This window comes from Pleurodeles waltl, chromosome 7 (assembly GCF_031143425.1).
Source record: "Pleurodeles waltl isolate 20211129_DDA chromosome 7, aPleWal1.hap1.20221129, whole genome shotgun sequence".
In the NCBI taxonomy this organism is placed as follows: Eukaryota; Metazoa; Chordata; class Amphibia; order Caudata; family Salamandridae; genus Pleurodeles; species Pleurodeles waltl.
The window spans coordinates 5179642-5197861 of NC_090446.1; the positions used below are offsets into that span (position 1 = coordinate 5179642).

Genomic DNA, 18220 nt, shown 5'->3' on the forward strand with positions numbered 1-18220 from the left:
CAGCTACCTCTAGAGAGCCCTGGCTTCTAGACACTGCCTATACTTCAATGAGAGGGGATACCTGGACCTGGTGTAAGTACCGTGGGAACCCACCACACACCAGGCCAGCCTCCTACAACCATGCCTTCACTCCTTTGTTTATACTGTCGAGCTGTTTGTACATCCTACCTCTTACATAATTTCTTCTAAAGAATATTCAACTTTTTTTATTTTATTTTTTTAAACTAACGGACTGTAGATTTATTGGTTTCACACTGTCTGTACAACCTGTATAACTGGATTCACGCTCATGCCAATGTACCATATGTCATACTAAGCTTTATGTTTGACTGGAAACAAATCAAAATAAAGTTAAAACAAAAAATCTCTTTACCCTGATCTTGATGGGTAGCACGCTGCGTGTGAACCGGCTGATCAATGTGCTTTATGTAATGTATCTGTACAAGTTAAACCTAGCTGGAAAGCAACTGAGAGATAAACGCTAAGCTCATGATGTCAAGAGAGCTTTCAACAGCCCCAGATGCAGCTAACTGCGAAGACACATGATGTGTCCTGGGCTTTCATTTGGAGATCTATGGAAATCAACAGGTCACTTACTCCAAACTACAGCCTTCCAGCCCATTCATTGCTACACCATCTGCCATACCCAGCCGCTCAGGCACTGTATTTGGAGGGATGTACTCGCCGTAAGCGTCACTCGATGTTACCAGGCACCAAAGCACAGAGTTCAAGGCATACAGAGTGACTGAATGATGCTAAACTTAGACCATGAAATCCATGCCATACCACACACATTACCAGCCACCAAGAACACCCCCGTGATCGGATGAGCACCCCAAGACCCCGCACTGCACAGGAGGCGTCCACTGCAGCAATCACGTGAAGTGTGAACCTCACAGGACACCAGCTTTCTGAAACCTCACACACGAGGAGTCAGTCTGTTGCCAAAGAGGAACGGCATTAGGATATTATTGATCAGGTAAATAGAAGAAAATTGCAGTTATGTAAAGGATTCTTGTGTTTTCATTGAGGGATTGTCTGTCAGACATAAAGCTACAAGGAAGTCTCACTTCCACATGACACCTTCTGAATGGCCATGTGAGTAAAGGGCTTCTGTCTGAACACGTTTTGATAAATAAAACATTAATATATTCTTATTAAAGCAATGTTTACATTACGTACGGGATCAGATCCCCCTTCTCCAGGTTTGTGCCAGAAAACACTTTACACAAGTCATAACATTAAAGAATCCAAGCAGAGTCAAGACACAGGATAAAGATACCCATGACAGATTTTCAAATTCACTTCAAGTTCGTGTGGGAGTCCTACTTTCAGGATTTTGTGGGTCAGCTAACATGATTACTTCCTGAAATCTTTCTTAAGGCAGTGACATGTGACTATTCTACTTCTGTTCACCTTTGTAAGGAATAGTTTTCTATTTAAAATAAAAAAAATAAAAAAACTTTTCACATGAATGTAATTTATATTGTAAGCTACTGGATTAATTTCTCAAGATGTAATCCCTGCAGTAATAGACACTTGAGGATGGCCTCTCTCATCTCCACAAGGAAAACACCTTGATGCAGGCTTCTTTTGCATCGTCACAGGGATGGTGCTCTGAGGCTGCGTCCTTCAGGCTGCGTCTGTCTCGTCTTCCCAGGGATGGTGCCTTCAGTCTAGCATCTTTATCATCTTCACAGGGATGGTCTCTTCAGGCTGGCTTTGTTCTCGTCTTCACAGGGATTGTGCCTTTATGCTGGCATCTTTCTCATCTTCACAGGGATGGTGCCTTGGAGCCGGCGTCTTTCTCGTCTTCACAGGGATGGTGCCTTGGAGCCGGCGTCTTTCTCGTCTTCACAGGGATGGTGCCTTGAAGCTGGCGTCTTTCCCGTCTTCACAGGGATGGTGCCTTGAAGCTGGCGTCTTTCTCGTCTTCACAGGGATGGTGCCTTGAAGCTGGCGTCTTTCTCGTCTTCACAGGGATGGTGCCTTGAAGCTGGCGTCTGTCTCGTCTTCCCAGGGATGGTGCCTTCAGTCTGGCGTCTTTATCATCTTCACAGGGATGGTCTCTTCAGGCTGGCTTTGTTCTCGTCTTCACAGGGATTGTGCCTTTATGCTGGCATCTTTCTCATCTTCACAGGGATGGTGCCTTGGAGACGGCGTCTTTCTCGTCTTCACAGGGATGGTGCCTTGGAGCCGGCGTCTTTCTCGTCTTCACAGGGATGGTGCCTTGAAGCTGGCGTCTTTCTCGTCTTCACAGGGATGGTGCCTTGAAGCTGGCGTCTTTCTCGTCTTCACAGGGATGGTGCCTTGAAGCTGGCGTCTTTCTCGTCTTCACAGGGATGGTGCCTTGAAGCTGGCGTCTTTCTCGTCTTCACAGGGATGGTGCCTTGAAGCTGGCGTCTTTCTCGTCTTCACAGGGATGGTGCCTTGAAGCTGGCGTCTTTCTCGTCTTCACAGGGATGGTGCCTTGAAGCTGGCGTCTTTCTTGTCTTCACAGGGATGGTGCCTTGAAGCTGGCGTCTTTCTCGTCTTCACAGGGATGGTGCCTTGAAGCTGGCATCTTTCTCGTCTTCACAAGGATGGTGCCTTGAAGCTGGCGTCTTTCTCGTCTTCACAGGGATGGTGCCTTGAAGCTGGCATCTTTCTTGTCTTCACAGGGATGGTGCCTTCAGGCTGGTATCTTTCTCGTCTTCACAGGGATGGTGCCTTCAGGCTAGCGTCTTTCTCGTCTTCACAGGGATGGGGCCTTCAAGGCTGGCGTGTTTCTTGTCTTCACAGGGATGGTGCTTTCGGGCTGGCATCTTTCTGGTCTTCACAGGGATGGTGCCTTGAAGCTGGCATCTTTCTCGTCTTCACAGGGATAGTGTCTTGAAGCTGGCATCTTTCTTGTCTTCACAGATGGTGGTGCCTTGAAGCTGGCAACTTTCTTGTCTTCACAGGGATGGTGACTTCAGGCTAGCATGTTTCTTATCTTCACAGGGTTGGTGCCTTCAAGGCTGGCGTGTTTCTCATCTTCACAGGGATGGTGCCTTCAAGGCTGGTGTGTTTCTCGTCTTCACAGGGATTATGCCTTGAAGCTGGCATCTTTCTAGTCTTCACAGGGATGGTGATTTCAGGCTAGCGTCTTTGTCGTCTCCACAAGGATGGTGCCTTCAAGGCTGGCGTCTTTCTGGTCTCCACAGGGATGGTGCCTTCAGGCTGGCGTCGTTCTCGTCTTCACAGGGATGGTGCCTTGAGGGTGGCATTTTTCTTGTCTTCACAGGGATGGTGGCTTCAGGCTGGCGTCTCATCTTCACAGGGATGGTGCCTTCAGGCTGGCATTTTTCTCGTCTTCACAGGGATGGTGCCTTCAAGGCTGGCGTCTTTCTGGTCTTCACAGGGATGGTGCCTTCAGGCTGGCATTTTTCTCGTCTTCACAGGGATGGTGCCTTCAAGGCTGGCGTCTTTCTGGTCTTCACACGGATGGTGCCTTGAGGGTGGCATTTTTCTCGTCTTCACAGGGATGGTAGCTTCAGGCTTCTCATCTTCACAGGAATGGTGCCTTCAGGCTGCGTCTTTCTCATCTTCAGAGAGGCGGTGCATTGAGGCAGGTTTCTTTGGTCTCTTCTGGGGAGTGGCATCTTAAGGTAGGCTTCTTTGGCATCTTTACATAGATCGAGCCTTGAGGTTGATGTTTTTGGTACGCCACCATGTGCATTATCCGGTGCCTATTGAGGTTTCCTTTCATACTGAACCGTTTCTTGCAATCAGTACACTGATATGGTCTCTCTCCTGTGTGAGTTCTTTGGTGTTGTGTAAGATGGTGCCGCCGGCTGAAGCTGTTGCCACAAACTGTACAAATGAAAGGCCTCTCTAACAAAGCTGCCCTCTCATGCCTGGTAAGTTTCCACTTTGTTTTGAAAGATGACTCTGGTTCAGGGAATACGTGTGGCACAACACTAATCTGTGCGTTTGGTTGCACTGCAAGGTTTGTGTTCCACAGACTGCATTCAAAATCTTTGTTTTGACCAGAGCTCTGAATGGTGGAAGTCCCGGGTTCGATTTTGCAATGTTCTGGAAGCAGGTAAATGTTGTCACACTGAGTCACCGTGTCCGCTCTCGGTTCTTCGTTACCTTCTGACCACACATAACCTCTGGAGGGAGCTCCTTTCTCTGCCTTCTTCACATCCTTTACTCTGGCTCTTCTGTATGCTGTTCTCTCAGTGTCTCCGGCAGAGGAGTTGGCTTTCATTTTCACGCTCCTTCTTTCTTCAGCTGCTGGACAGAAAAGAAGATGACAGCATTTAGGTTTCACAGCCTGGCAGAGTCCACATAAGGAAGACATGACTTTCACATTGTGATATGAAGCTTGTGAAAGAAAACTAAGTTCAAGTCAGAAGGTGGAACACAGCATGTTCTTAGGTAAGTTTACATAGATTTCTACCTGTGATATTCAGGCTCTTTGTACATGTTTTCTGTATACTGGTGAATTTTATAGTTTTATTTAATTGGGATTTTCTTGCTACTGTGAATATGACACCTGTCTCCTTTTTACTACCTCACTATGAAGTGTTCTAGAAGAAAGGAAGTGATGTATGAACTGAAATGATGAACAAATACATGGCCATCCTGCTCTAGCACTGCGAGAAGGCTTCTCATTCAAGGCACGACACAAGGAGAAGTCGGGTAAGAAGGATGTTAGTAGGCAGTGCTAAGGAATATTTAATTCTAGGATTGTGGTAACAATTAACTGATCAATCCTCCTCGGACATGTTTATGTTTGAAGTTACCTGGCAATTTAGCAGCTTCAGAGATTAGTTCATAAATACTTTGGGAAGCCTGCAGCAGTCTCGTGCATTTAGGAATGATCACCTCACATTAGATGTAGCCTTCCCTCTCCAATACTAAATCCACTTATGTAGTTTCCACTACAATGTGACCACCGTGGCGACTTTGGGCCCGATTTAGAACTCGGCAGACCCTCCATCTCGGATTATACGATGAAAGCAAAACAGTTTAAAAACGCACAGACCTTGGTATCATATTGCACTAATTTTAGAATTGATTTTCAGCCCGCGTCATCAGCGGGTGTTATATTCTGCCATAATTATTAGTATATCTCGATCTAGTTTACATATTGGTGTTGCTTAAAGTGTGTAACCCAACTGCAGAAAGCCTGATCAGTGGACTTTCAATATATTCCAGCCGCTCCCAAGTAATATAATTTGCGCACATCTCACAACTACAATAATTCTATGTAATGAAGTATAGAGCTACGTTTACACTAATAAAGCCGTTCTCACAATAGCCCTTTTTTTGTAACCTGTGAAAATTTTACTTACACATTTGCGTAGATTAAATTAATTTCATCTGTGCGGAGAATTGGATTTTACAAGTTAAAAATATAGAAAGTGTTTTCTTGCGATTGAGAGGATGGAGAACAGTCTCCAGGGAACGTGGAGATCATACAACCAGGAAGAGATCTTGTCTCAATCTGTGGTGAGTCTCTTAACCCCTCAGCTCCCTAGGTGCTTAGAGCCAACAAAGCTTCCATCGATACAGAAGAGGTGTTGGCTTCCACCACGCCTTGCATTACTGCCACCTGCACAGATGGTCATCCCTGACCTTACATTCAGGAATAATGGATTAACACGTCATCAACACACGTTCTTCGCGCTGTGGAACTAAGCAGATATAAGATATAACCTACAAGGGTTATTTTTATTTTCGGACATACATGCCCAGATTATGAGCAGGGTGGTTACATTCCCATCACTATGCATAAAGCTGTCCCCACAATATTGCCAGTGGACACCCAAGCAGATCAAAGCATCTGGAGGTTTACTGGGGGAAGTGTGTGTCAGATTCATATGCATTCAGAGTTCAGTGCAGAAGGCAACAATTCTACTTGTAAAGTAATCATTATTTGAGGTAGAACTCAGAGTATGGCATCTTTACCACACTGTTTAAATGCGAAACTGCGTGTAGCAATAGTTACTAGCTGTGGTAAGTACCTTACTCTAAACTGCCACTCCTGTAATGAGGGTAGTGGCTTGAATGGATCAACAAAGTGAAGTATGTCAATGGCCACCATGTTGACATGAGTACTTGAGTAATTTGTTGTCTGGGAATAATAACAGATTGAAAATGTAAATCACATAGGTTTTTAAACCTCATTCTTTGAGAATATACATCCTGGTGGCACAATAACAAGCAGAGAAAAACAAATCAAGTGGGTCTATTCTACTTGACTCCACCTGGGGCAGATGCTGTAAGTGGACGGTGGTCACCGGAGGGAATGCACATGTTGGCGTACATGGGCCCTGCAGGAAAGATAATTTCATGATAGGAGGAATCACAGTTAGATTAGGAGGTAAGGTCCACCAAACGTAGATCCCACGTCCTGCCTCTATCGCCACACTAGCGTCTTAGTCCGCTTTTCTGGCCAATACAGACCAGCTTCTTGACCAGCTCAAGCAAAGGAAGGCAGAACAAAGGATTTCTTTGGGAGAGGGAGGCAACACCTCCTATTGGAGTATTGCCTATTTGGTATTTTAGTATGTGTGTTAGTATAATAAAGTACTTTTATTTTTGTAACACTGAGTGTATTCTTTCATGTGTGTAGGTGCCGTGTGACTACAGTGGTATTGCAAGAGCTTTGCATGTCTCCTGGATAAGTCTTGGCTGCTCATCCACAGCTACCTCTAGAGAGCCCTGGCTTCCTAGACACTGACTACACTTCACCAATAGGGGATACCTGGTACAAGGTGATAACACCATAGGTGCTCACCACACACAAGGCCAGCTTCCTACAAACAGGACCAGAAAAGCTAAAATAAATATATATATATATATATATTTTAATTTTTACTTAAGAAAACAAAGGTTAAAGGGATGTTATAGTTAGGCTCACATTTTAAACGTACAAAAACTAGCGGCCCGCCTTGCACAGTTTTTTTCAACAAAAATGTTACTGCAAATATTAAATTGATATTATCAATGATGTTATGAAAGATGGCATGATTTCCGTAATTTGTGGGTAATTAGCAGTGACTGGCGAGGGTGCGAGTTATAGTTATCGCAAGTAACTATAACTCGTGCCCTAAGGTAACTATAACTTACGCCCTCGCCATGCACTGCTAATTACCGCACAAATTACAGCGCTCATGACATCTTTGATAACATCATTGATAATGTCACTGTATCGTCTGCAGTAAAATTATTGATCAGGGACTGTACATGGCAGGGGCGCAAGTTATAATCACCTTAAGGATGAGTTATAGTTATATATATATATATATATATATATATATATGTATGTATTATACACATACATACAGAACCCTCAGAAAAACATTAATTTTGATTTTGTTAATCAGTCCTATTCAAGAATCAAATCAACATTTTGATTGTGTTAATCTGTCTCATTCAAGAATCAAATGAATCAATCAGTTTTTTTGAAGCGCGGCTACTCACCCGTAAGGCGTTGGTGGTGGGTCTGGGCCTCATTCGAAGAGCCATGTTTTGAGGTTCTTCCTGTACATGGTGAGTAATGGGCTTTGTCTCAGTTGCGTGGGCAGGTTGTTCCAGCTCTTAGCTGCGAGGTATGGGAAAGATCTTCTGCCGGCAGTGGTTTTCCGCATGCGTGAGATGGTCGCTAGCGCCTGCTGGGTGGAGCGGAGGGGTCTGGTGGGTTTATGGAAAGAGATGTGATGGTTCAGGTAGGCTGGTCTGATGTTGTGAAGAGCCTTGTAGGTGTGGGTGAGTAGTTTGAATTTGATTCGCTTCTCTACTTGGGAGCCAATCGAGGTTCCTCAGGTTTTGGGAGATGTGTTCTTCGTGGGGAGGTTCAGGACGAGTCTGGTGGCAGCGTTTTAGAAGAGTTGTAGTTTTCTGATGTTCTTTGCTGTGGTGCTTGCTTGTGACTAATGAGTGGTTGATTATTTTGCAGCAGTAGAAAGTGATCCATTTGAAGATTTTGCGGAGTTGGAGGAGCGTGTGTCAGCAGGAAGAGGTGACTGCGTTCACTTGTCGGGTCATTGATAGGGAAGAGTCGAGGATGATTCCTAGGTTGTGGGCATGGTCAGTCCGAGTAGCTGCTGCTCAGAGCAATGTGGGCCACCAGGAGTTGTCCCAGACAGAGTTGGAGTTTCCAAATATGATGAGCTCGGTCTTGTCTGAGTTGAGCCTGAGGCAGCTCTCCCTCATCCAGGCGTCGACGGCTTTCATCCTGGTGCGAAAGTTCCTCTGAGCTTTGTCCGGGTCTTCAGTGAGGGATATGAGTTGTATCATCAGCGTGTGACAGGATGTTCATTTTGTGGCCTCGATGGCTGCAAGCGGGGCCATGTATACACTGAAGAGCGTTGGGCTCTGGGGGGATCCCTGAGGGACTCCGCAGCTGACTTCTGTTGGTTTGGATATGGAGGGTGGGAGGCTGACTCTGTGTTCTTCCGGTGAGGAGGGAGTGGACCCATTGCAGGGCTTTTCCACTGATTCCTGCGTCGTGGAGTCTGGCGCACAAGGTATGAGTATGAGTGCTGCGGTGTGTCTGTGGTCGAGAAGTTTGCGGATGTCGTCCGTGGCTGCAAGAAGAGCTGTCTGCGTGCTCTGGTTGTTGCGGAATCCAGACAGATTCGTACTGAGACTTGTTGTCCTCGAGGAATTGTCACAGTGGTGAGTTCATGGATTTTTCCAGGACTTTGCCTGAGTAGGGTAGCAGCGAGATGGGTCAGAAATTCTTGAGCTCTGATGGGTCGGCTGTGGGTTTATCAGGAGGTGGAGGACTTCGGCGTGTTCCCAATCTTCGGGAAGGTGGCTGTTTTGATGGAGCAGTTCAGCGTTTTGCAAAGTTCTGGTGCGATGGATGCACTGGCTCTGTTGTTGATGTGGTGAGGACAGGGGTCTGCTGGAGCTCCAGAGTGAATGGTGTTCATGATGATTTTGGTCTCCTCTGTAGTGAGAGTGGACCAGCTGTGGACGGTTTGGGTGGGTTCTGGGGGGCTGGGCCGGTCGTAGCTTCCGACGCTGGGAAGGTTCTGCAGGAGAAAGCGGTCACAGATGTCCTTAATCTTGCTGTGGAAGAAAGTGGCCAGTTTGTCGCAGAGGTCTTGCAACAGGGGGATGTTGGTGGTTTCCGAGGAAGGATTGGTGAATTTGCTGATTACCATGAAGAGTTCTTTCATGTGGTAGGGGGAGGCGTTGATGCGTTCACGGAGTGTGGCTTTTTTGCATGATTGATTCGTTGGTGGTGAGTGGCAATGGGGCTCTGAAGGAGGTGAGGTCTTTGCTGGTTTTGCTGCTCCTCCATTTCTTCCCTAGGCGCCTGCAGGTGCGTTTGGATTCTTGGAGTTCAGTGGTGAACCTGCTGGCTTTTTTGGGGTGCGCTTGACTGAAGTTTATCGGAGGGGGGGGGGGCTAAGGAGTTGCCGCATTCGGTGATCCAGAAGTTGAGGATGCATGCTGCGGCGCTGGTTTCATCGGAGGTGGGCGGGGGTGATTTGGCGAGGGTCGTGGTGAGCTGCTTGTCGGTGAATCCGTTCCATTTCCTGTGGGGTGCCCTGGGGACACGGAGGCGGCCGTTGGGTGCAGTGATGGCGAAGTGTATGCAGTTATGGTCGGTCCAGTCCGGGGTGGAGGTATACTTGATGGTGATCCGGTTGATTGAGGTAAATATGGGGTCTAGTGTGTGTCCTGCGGCGTGCCTGGGCGTGGTGATCTGTTGCCTGAGACCAAGGGTGGCGAGATTGTCAAGTAGGGAAGTGGTGTTTCGGTCATTGCGGTCCTAGAGGTGGCAATTCAAGTCACACAGGAGGAGGTATTCGGTGGACGTCATGGCGTGGGGGCTGGCGATGTCTACCATGGCTTCAATGAAGGCTGGGCAGGGCCAGGCGGTCTGTAGACGGGTGCCTCGGAGGGAGGAGTTGTGAGTGGCGTGGATCAGGAAGTGTAGGTGTTCCATTGTGGTGCAGTGTTCCTCCGTGTTGACCGTGATGCGGAATGAGGACTTGTGTACAATGGCCAGTCCCCCGCCCGGACGGAGTGTTGATACTTCCTTAGGAAGTTGTGGCCGTTCAGGATTGCGATGGCGATGTCCCGTCCAGAGGTAGGGTTGGTCCAGGTCTCGGTTAGGAAGGCGATGTCTGGATAGGCAGAGTCGATCAGGTCTCAGAGTTCAGTGGAGTGCTTATGGAAGGAATGTATATTCAGAACGAGGCAGTTGATGAATGTAGGAAAATGCCACTGTTGGCATGGATACCCCCCATTTATTGCCTAGTGTTGATGCCAGCTTTGATGGAAAGTGTGCTGGGACCCTGCTAACCAGGCCCCAGCGCTAGTGTTCTTTCCCTAAAACTGTACCTTTGTTTCCACAATTGGCACAGCCCTGGCACGCAGTGAAGTCCCTTGTAAAAGGTACTCCTGCTACCAAGGGCCCTGTGGCCAGGGAAGGTCCCTAAGGGCTGCAGCATGTATTATGCCACCAGAGGACCTCTCACTCAACACATGCACACTGCCTCACAGCTTGTGTGTACTATTGGGGGGAAAAGACAAAGTTGACATGGCACTCCCCTCAGAGTTCCATGCCCACAAACCACTTCCTGTGTCATAGGTAAGTCACTCCTCAAGCAGGCCTTACAGCCCTAAGGCAGGGTGCACTATACCACAGGCGAGGGCATAGCTGCACGAGCACTATGCCCCTACAGTGTCTAAGTCAACTTAGACATTGTAAGTGTAGTGTAGCCATACTGAGTATATGATCTAGGAGTCTGGCATTACAAACTCCACAGCACCATAATGGCTACACTAAATAGTGGAAAGTTTGGTATTAAACTTCTCAGCACAATAAACCCACACTGATGCCAGTGTGGGATTTATTGAAAAATGCACACAGAGGGCATCTTAGAGATGCCCCCTGTACGTTAGCCCAACTGCTAGTGCAAGGCTGACCGGTCTGTGCCAGCCTGCCACATCCAGACGAGTTTCTGACCACATGTGGAAGAGTGCCTTTGTGCACTCTGTGGTCAGAAACAATGCCTGTCCTGGGTGGAGGTGCTTCACACCTCTCCCTGCAGGAACTGTAACACCTGGCGGTGAGCCTCAAAGGCTCAAGCCTGGTGTTACAGTACCCCAGGGCACTCCAACTAGTGGAGATGCCCGCCCCACTCCCCCTTCCCCCCCCCCCCAGATGAACCCCCACTTTTGGCGGCAAGTCCAGAGGGATAATGAGAAACATAAGGAGGAGTCACCCCCTCAGCCAGGACCACCCCTATGGTGTCCAGAGCTGAAGTGACACCATCCTTGAGAAATCCTCCATCTTGCTTTAGAGGATTAGGACCAACAAGGATAGGGATGTGCCCCCTCCCCAGGGGGAGTGGGCATGAGGAGGGTGTAGCCACCCTCAGGGAGAGTAGCCATTGGCTACTGCCCTCTAACCTCTAACACACCCCTAAATTTAGTATTTAAGGGCGACCCTGAACCCAGCTCTTCAGATTCCAGGTGACCTCAAGAAAAAAGAAGGACTGCTGAGCTGAAAAACCCCCAGAGAAGAGGAGACAACAACTGACTCGGACCTAGCCCTACCAGCCAGTCTCCTGCTTTGGAAATCTGCAAGAAAAGAAGAAACGCGCCCTGCAGGACCAGCGACCCCTGAAAAGCCTCCAGGGAACTGCCTGCAGCACTGATGACCAAGAAACTCCTGTGGACAGCGGACCTGTCCAAAAAGAAGACCAAGAAACCAACTTTAAAGGGATTCTCACCTCACTCCAGAAGCGCGAGTCCAACTACTCTGCACCCGATGCCCCCAGCCCATGTCCAGAGAAACCAAATAGCCAGGGATGACCCCAGGTGACTCCACCGACGTGTCCACTCTGGGCTGACCTCTCTGCACCCCCACGATGACATCTGCAGAGGGAATCCCAAGGACCCCCCTGACCGCGACTGCCCGGGACGAAGATATCCGACGCCTGGAGAGGCACTGCACCCGCAGCCCCCAGGCTCAAGAGAAGAGAATCCGACCACTGGTGCAGCAACAACCAGCAGGCGGCCCTCACTCTTGCCCAGTCGGTGGCTTGCCCGAGAGACCCCCTGTGCCCTGCCTGCAGCACCTAAGTGACCCCCTGGGTCTCACCATAGGGTTCTATTGAGAACCCGACGCCCTGTTGGCACTCTGCACCCAGCCGCCCCTGTGCCGCTAAGGGTGTGGTTTTTGTGCCTACTTGGGGCCCCTCCAGTACTCCTCCAAAACCCCCTGGTCTGCCCGCTGACATCACGGGTACTTACCTGCAAGCAGACCGAAGTACCCCCTGTCTCCATAGGCGCCCACGTTATTTTGGCTCCTGTTTGAACTCTGCACGTGACCGGCCCTGAGCTGCTGGTGCTGGGTGTAGGAAGTTGGCTCTGTATGTACTATTTCAAAGTAAGAAATAGTGTGCACAGAGTCCAAGGGTTCCCCTTAGAGGTAAGATAGTGGCAAAATTAGATAATTCTAATGCTCTATTTTGTGGTAGTGTGGTCGAGCAGTAGGCTTATCAGAGGGTAGTGTTAAGAATTTGTTGTACACACACAGGCAATAAATGAGCAACACACACCCAAAGACTTACTTCAGGCCAATAGGTTTTTATATTGAAAAATATATTTTCTTAGATTATTTTAAGAACCACAGGTTCAAGATTTACAGTTAATACTTTAAATGTAAGGCACTTCACTTAGATACTTTAGGAACTTTGAAGGGAAATACCATGTACAGACTTTGAAAATAGCTTATTGACATTTTTACAAAGTGGACACAGTGCAAAAATCAACAGTTTTGGAGGTAAGTAAAGGTTAGATTAGGAGGTAAGTAAAACACTTACAAGTCTCAGTTCTGGGGCACAGGCAGCCCACTGTTGGGGGTTCAAGGTAACCCCATAGTTACCACACCAGCAGCACAGGGCCGGTCAGGTGCAGATCAAAGAGGTGCCCAAAAAACATAGGGGCCTATGGAGAACAGGGGTGCTCCGGCTCCAGTCTGCCAGCAGGTAAGTAACCGCGTCCTTGGGGGCAGACCAGGGGGTTTTTTGTAGAGCACTGGGGGGGGGGGGGAAAAGACACAAGTAGGCACACAAAACACACGCTCAGCGGCACAGGGGCGGCCGGGTGCAGTGTGCAAAGCAGGCATCAGGTTTTGTATAGGTTTCAATGGAGGGACCCTGGGGTCACTGTAGAGGTGCAGGCAGGGACGGGGGGGGGGGGTGGGGGGGGGGCTTCTCGGGACAGCCACCACCTGAGCAAGGCAGAGGGTCGTCTGGGGGTCACTCCTGGTAAGGGGGAGCCTCTGGATTCTCTCTGCAGGTGTCACTGTGGGGGCTTAGGGGGGTCGTCTCTGGTTACTCACAGCCTTGCAGTCGGGGGGAGTCCTCCCGGAGGTGCTGGTTTTCTGCCGGTTGAGCCGGGGGCGTCGGGTGCAGAGTGTAGAGTCTCACGCTTCTGAGGGGGAAACGTGAAGTCCTTGGAAGTTGCTTCTTTGTTGCAAAGAAGTAGGTGGTTTTGAACAGGGCTGCTGTTCACGGGCGTTTCTTGGTCCTGTAGTCCAGGGCAGTCCTCTGAGGCTTCAGAGGTCGCTGGTCCCTGCTGGATGCGTCGCTGGAGCAGGTTTTCGAAGTTGGAGACAGGCCGGTAGGGCTGGGGCCAAATCAGTTGTCGTCTTCCTCCTTCTCTGCAGGCTTGTAGGTCAGCAGTCCTTCTTCTTTCTTCAGGTTGCAGGAATCTGATTTCCTGGGATCTGGGGAGCCCCTAAATACTGAATTTAGGGGTATGTTTAGGTCTGGGAGGGCAGTAGCCAATGGCTACTGTCCTTGAGGATGGCTACACCCTCTTTGTGCCTCCTCCCTGTGGGGAGGGGGCCACATCCCTAATCCTATTGGGGGAATCCTCCAAACTCAAGATGGAGGATTTCTCAAGGCAGAGGTCAGCTCAGCTCAGGACACCTTAGGGGCTGTCCTGACTGGCCAGTTTCTCCTCCGTGGGGGCAGTGGCCAGAGGGGCAGGCATCTCCACTAGCTGGGATGCCCTGGGGCGCTGTAACAAAAGGGGTGAGCCTTTGAGGCTCACCGCCCGGTGTTACATTTCCTGCAGGGAAGGGGAGAAGCACCTCCACCCAGTACAGGGTTTGTTCCTGGCCACAGAAAGACAACGGCACTCTCTCCATGGGGCCAGCAACATGTCTGGTGTGTGGCAGGCTGGCAGAAACTGGTCAGCCTACACTAGAAGTCAGGTAGGTATTCAGGGGGCATCTCTAAGATGCCCTCTGGGTGTATGCTACAATAAATTGCATACTGGCATCAGTGTGCATTTATCGTGCTGAGAAGTTTGATACCAAACTTCCCAGTTTTCAGTGTAGCCATTATGGAACTGTGGAGTTCGTGTTTTACAAACTCCCAGACCATATACTCCTATGGCTACCCTGCACTTACAAGGTCTAAGGTTTTGCTTAGACACTGTAGGGGCATAGTGCTCATGCACATATGCCCTCACCTGTGGTATAGTGCACCCTGCCTTAGGGCTTTAAGGCCTGCTAGAGGGGTGACTTACCTATGCCACAGGCAGTGTGAGGCTGGCATGACACTCTGAGGGAGTGCCATGTCGACTTAGTCATTTTCTCCCCACCAGCACACACAAGCTGTGAGGCAGTGTGCATGTGCTGAGTGAGGGGTCCCTAGGGTGGCATAAGACATGCTGCAGCCCTTAGAGACCTTCCCTGGCATCAGGGCCCTTGGTACCAGGGGTACCAGTTACAAGGGACTTAACTGAGTGCCAGGGTTGTGCCAATTGTGGAGACAAAGGTACAGTTTAGGGAAAGAACACTGGTGCTGGGGCCTGGTTAGCAGGCCTCACCACACTTTCAAATCCTAACTTAGCATCAGCAAAGGCAAAAAGTTAGGGAGTAACCTGCCAAGGAGGCATTTCCTTACACTGGGTGTTTGGGGTTACCTTGAACCCCCAATGGTGAACTACCTATGCTCCAGAGATGGAACTCCTAAGTGTGGTACTTACCTGAGAAACTGTACTTTACCTATCTCCCCCAGGAACTGTTGAAAATTGCAGTGTCCACTTTTAAAATAGCTTTTTGCCATTTTAAAGACAACTGTGTACAATATTGATTCTATTCAAAGTCCTAAGTACTACTATGCAAAGTACCTTTCATTTGATGTAGTTAACTGCCAAATGAATCTTGTGGTTCTAAGAATAAATTAAGAAAATAATATTTTCCTACATAAAAACCTATTGGCCTGGAGTTAAGCCATTGAGTGTGTGTTCTCATTTATTGCCTGTGTGTGTGCAACACATGCTTAACACCACCCTCTGATAAGCCTATCTGCTCGACCACACTACCACAAAATAGAGCATTAGAATTATCTATTATTGCCTCTGTCAAGCCTGTTGGGGAAGCCCTGGACTCTGTTCACACTATATCTCATTTTGATATAGTATATACAGAGCCAGCTTCCTACAATGAGGTTGTGGTGGGCATCAGTGGTTTCAGGTTTGGGGTGTTCCGGTTGTCTGCTGTGACTGAAACTGAGGTTGCAGTTCCGGTAGGAAAAAGGTCCGTGGGTGACCTTAGGAGATGCGGTGCAGCAGGCGCTGAGACGTCCTGTGTTAAGGCGGTGGAGGGTCTTGGCGTTGTAATGGAAGGTGGCCAGGGAATGGCTGGTTGGAGATTCAGGGTTTCTGGCGCTAGGCGAAGAAGGGCTTGCCTTTGGCGCACCCACTGAGGATGCCATTAAGAGGGGGAGGGAGGCATGAGGTACAGTCACCTGGGAAGTGGGAAAAGCACTTTGCGGAAGGGGGTGTGCAGGGGCTCAGGACGGAGAGGGGAGCTAAGGACAGAAAGAAAAGGGAAAAGAGACAGAACAAGGAAAATACAGGTAAAGGCAGAAGTATAAGGCAGGAGTAAGGAGAGACAGATCGACAGAAGATACTTACTGTTGCATGGCCACTAGGGCACCAGGGATGAGGTGCGGAGGAAGGCCTCGAACGTTAGAGTCAGGCAGACTCTCAGTTCATTCACAGAGGCAGAGGCAGCAGCAGGAGGAGCTGAGGAGGGCAACAGATGCTGGCCAGGAGGTCAGTGGAGTCGCCCTCTCACAGCGCTGCAGCCGCCATTAAGAAGGGGAGGGAGGCCAGGGGTCCAGTCAGCTGGGAGGTGGGAAAAGTGCTTCATGGGGGAGGGGGTGGAGGGGGGCTGCAGGGGCAGCACAGAAAGGAGAGGGGAGATGAGGCCACCAGGGATGAGGCAAAGGCATCCCTGAGGGAACAGACTGAGAGAGAAAGGCAAAATGGAGTCCACCTACGATTGTCAGTTTGCAACCAGGACAGTGGGTGTGGGAGATTAGCTTTATACAGAACTTTCGAGGTAGGTATGATGTGTATTCCGAGATATTTTGGATATTTGGTTGCCCATTTAAATGGGGCCTAAGACTTCAGGACGTGCACCTCCTCTTGTGTCAGTGTGAGATTTGGTATTTCAGATGTGTGGGTGCTTATTTTAAATCAGAAAACAGCCTCAAATTCTTTTGTTGTTTCAGATGTGCCAAAGGAGTGGCCGGGGCTGTTAAGGAAACCAAAGTAATCCTATGTTCAGATGTTCCAAAAGGGATGCCCCTCTATCTCTCCATCCAATCACATTCTTTCCTCTAATGGTTTGATGCTAAGGACAAAGAGATGGGAGATACAGGGCATCCTGGCCGTGTTCCTCCAAGGGGCAGGACACTCTCCCATTTACACTGATTCTGGATATTGGTGATTGACAACTGAAATGAAAGTGAGACCAGGAACGAATTGCAGAGGAGCGTTTACAAGGAAGCGACTGTCCACACGGTCAAAAGCTTCTCTGCATCAAGGGATGGTAACAAGGCTGCAATCAAATTTTATTTTGTTTTTTCAACCAGGCGGACAATCCCCCCTAACATTATCATGAGTCTGATGGTTAAGAACAAACACCAACCGGTCAGGCCGAATGAGTGATGGTAAGGTTGGCTCCAGCCTGGTACCTTTTACTTTAGAACCTATTTTAACATCCATATTCAGAAGCGCTATTGGTCTATCGCTGTACACTGCGTAGCTGCCTTCCCTGGTGCTAAGTGTAGGATTATCTGGCTTTCTTTACCCATTGATGGAGTGACTTTCAGTCATGAAGGTTTGAATTTAAAAGTTTGGCTGATGTGGAGATAGGAGCTAAACAAATGTTTTACGGAACCTTGCGGTGAAGCCATTGGCCCGGGTGCTCCTGGTAGTTTGAAGGTTTTTACATCCGCTTTTACTTCCTCTTCCAATACTGGGGAGTCCAGGGTTTCTCTCCGGGTGAAAGTCATTTGTGGAAAGTCAGCATTTTGTAGCTGGGCTATTGTGTCTCTTCCAAGATGGGCCTTGTTTCCATACACATCATTATAATCTTGGGAGGCGTATTTTAGAGTATGAAATATGAACAAGAGAGAAGGTGTGATCTACCCGCTTCAGGTGGCACTCCCACCAGGGAAGTCTCTTATCCATGTCCTGAAGGGATTGATTCAATTGTGTGGGGAAAACTCCTGAGGGAAGCGATATAGATCCCGATCTATCCAGACTTGAATCCCATACAGAGTCAAAATCTCCTGCAAGCATGAATGCCCCTCAGCGAAGCTGCTCAACGTGTTGAGGAAAGAGAGAAAGGAACGATGGCCAGAGTTCAGAGCAGATACTGCGCCGAAAGTGACCAATATAAGGTTTAAAAGACACTTGACCTAACAAATCTACCTTACATACTTTTATACATTTTTAGATACTAAGATCACCAGAATCCGGTGAGTACTTTTTTTGAGTTATGAATTTTTAGAGTTTGCAAAGGTTGACTGTATTTTATCGGCAATGTTATCCTTTGGAGGAAGAACAAGCCCTGCATACAGGTATAGTACAGTGGTTTACGGGACCAGTCTCCTGGACTTAGGCTAAGTATGGGGCAAGGTCCAAGGCCACACCAAAAGGTCACCTCAGGCGCCACAGGGGCAGCCGGGTGCAGTTTAACATCGGGTGCCCGTGTAAGTCTATGGGGATCGGGTCGGTCACAATCTTGCTGCAGGGATGGGCTGAGAGTCCAGTCCGGGTGACCAACTGAGGGGGTTCAAGTCTTGCGATGGTCAAGGACATGGTCTTGTTCTCCTCAGTCCAGGGCGCTCGGGTGCAGAGATGGTTTGGACCATCAGGTTTAAAGTCACCAGGGGCTGTT

At 48.7% G+C, this 18220-nt stretch overlaps 1 protein-coding gene across 2 annotated transcripts in view; it reads right to left on the bottom strand.

Moving 5' to 3' along the window:
- Window positions 1-1126: 1126 nt before the first annotated feature.
- The window catches only part of LOC138303499 (zinc finger protein 75A-like), a 56731-nt gene continuing 39637 nt past the window's right edge, over window positions 1127-18220 (bottom strand). Inside the window, exon 7 of one of the 2 annotated variants that reach the window (XM_069242679.1) lies at window positions 1127-4257. In XM_069242679.1, the coding sequence (XP_069098780.1) occupies window positions 3569-4257 (689 nt within the window). In that variant the 3' untranslated portion in view covers window positions 1127-3568. Of the gene's footprint in view, window positions 4261-18220 lie in introns of both variants that reach the window. The other variant, XM_069242678.1, reaches the window with a different exon arrangement.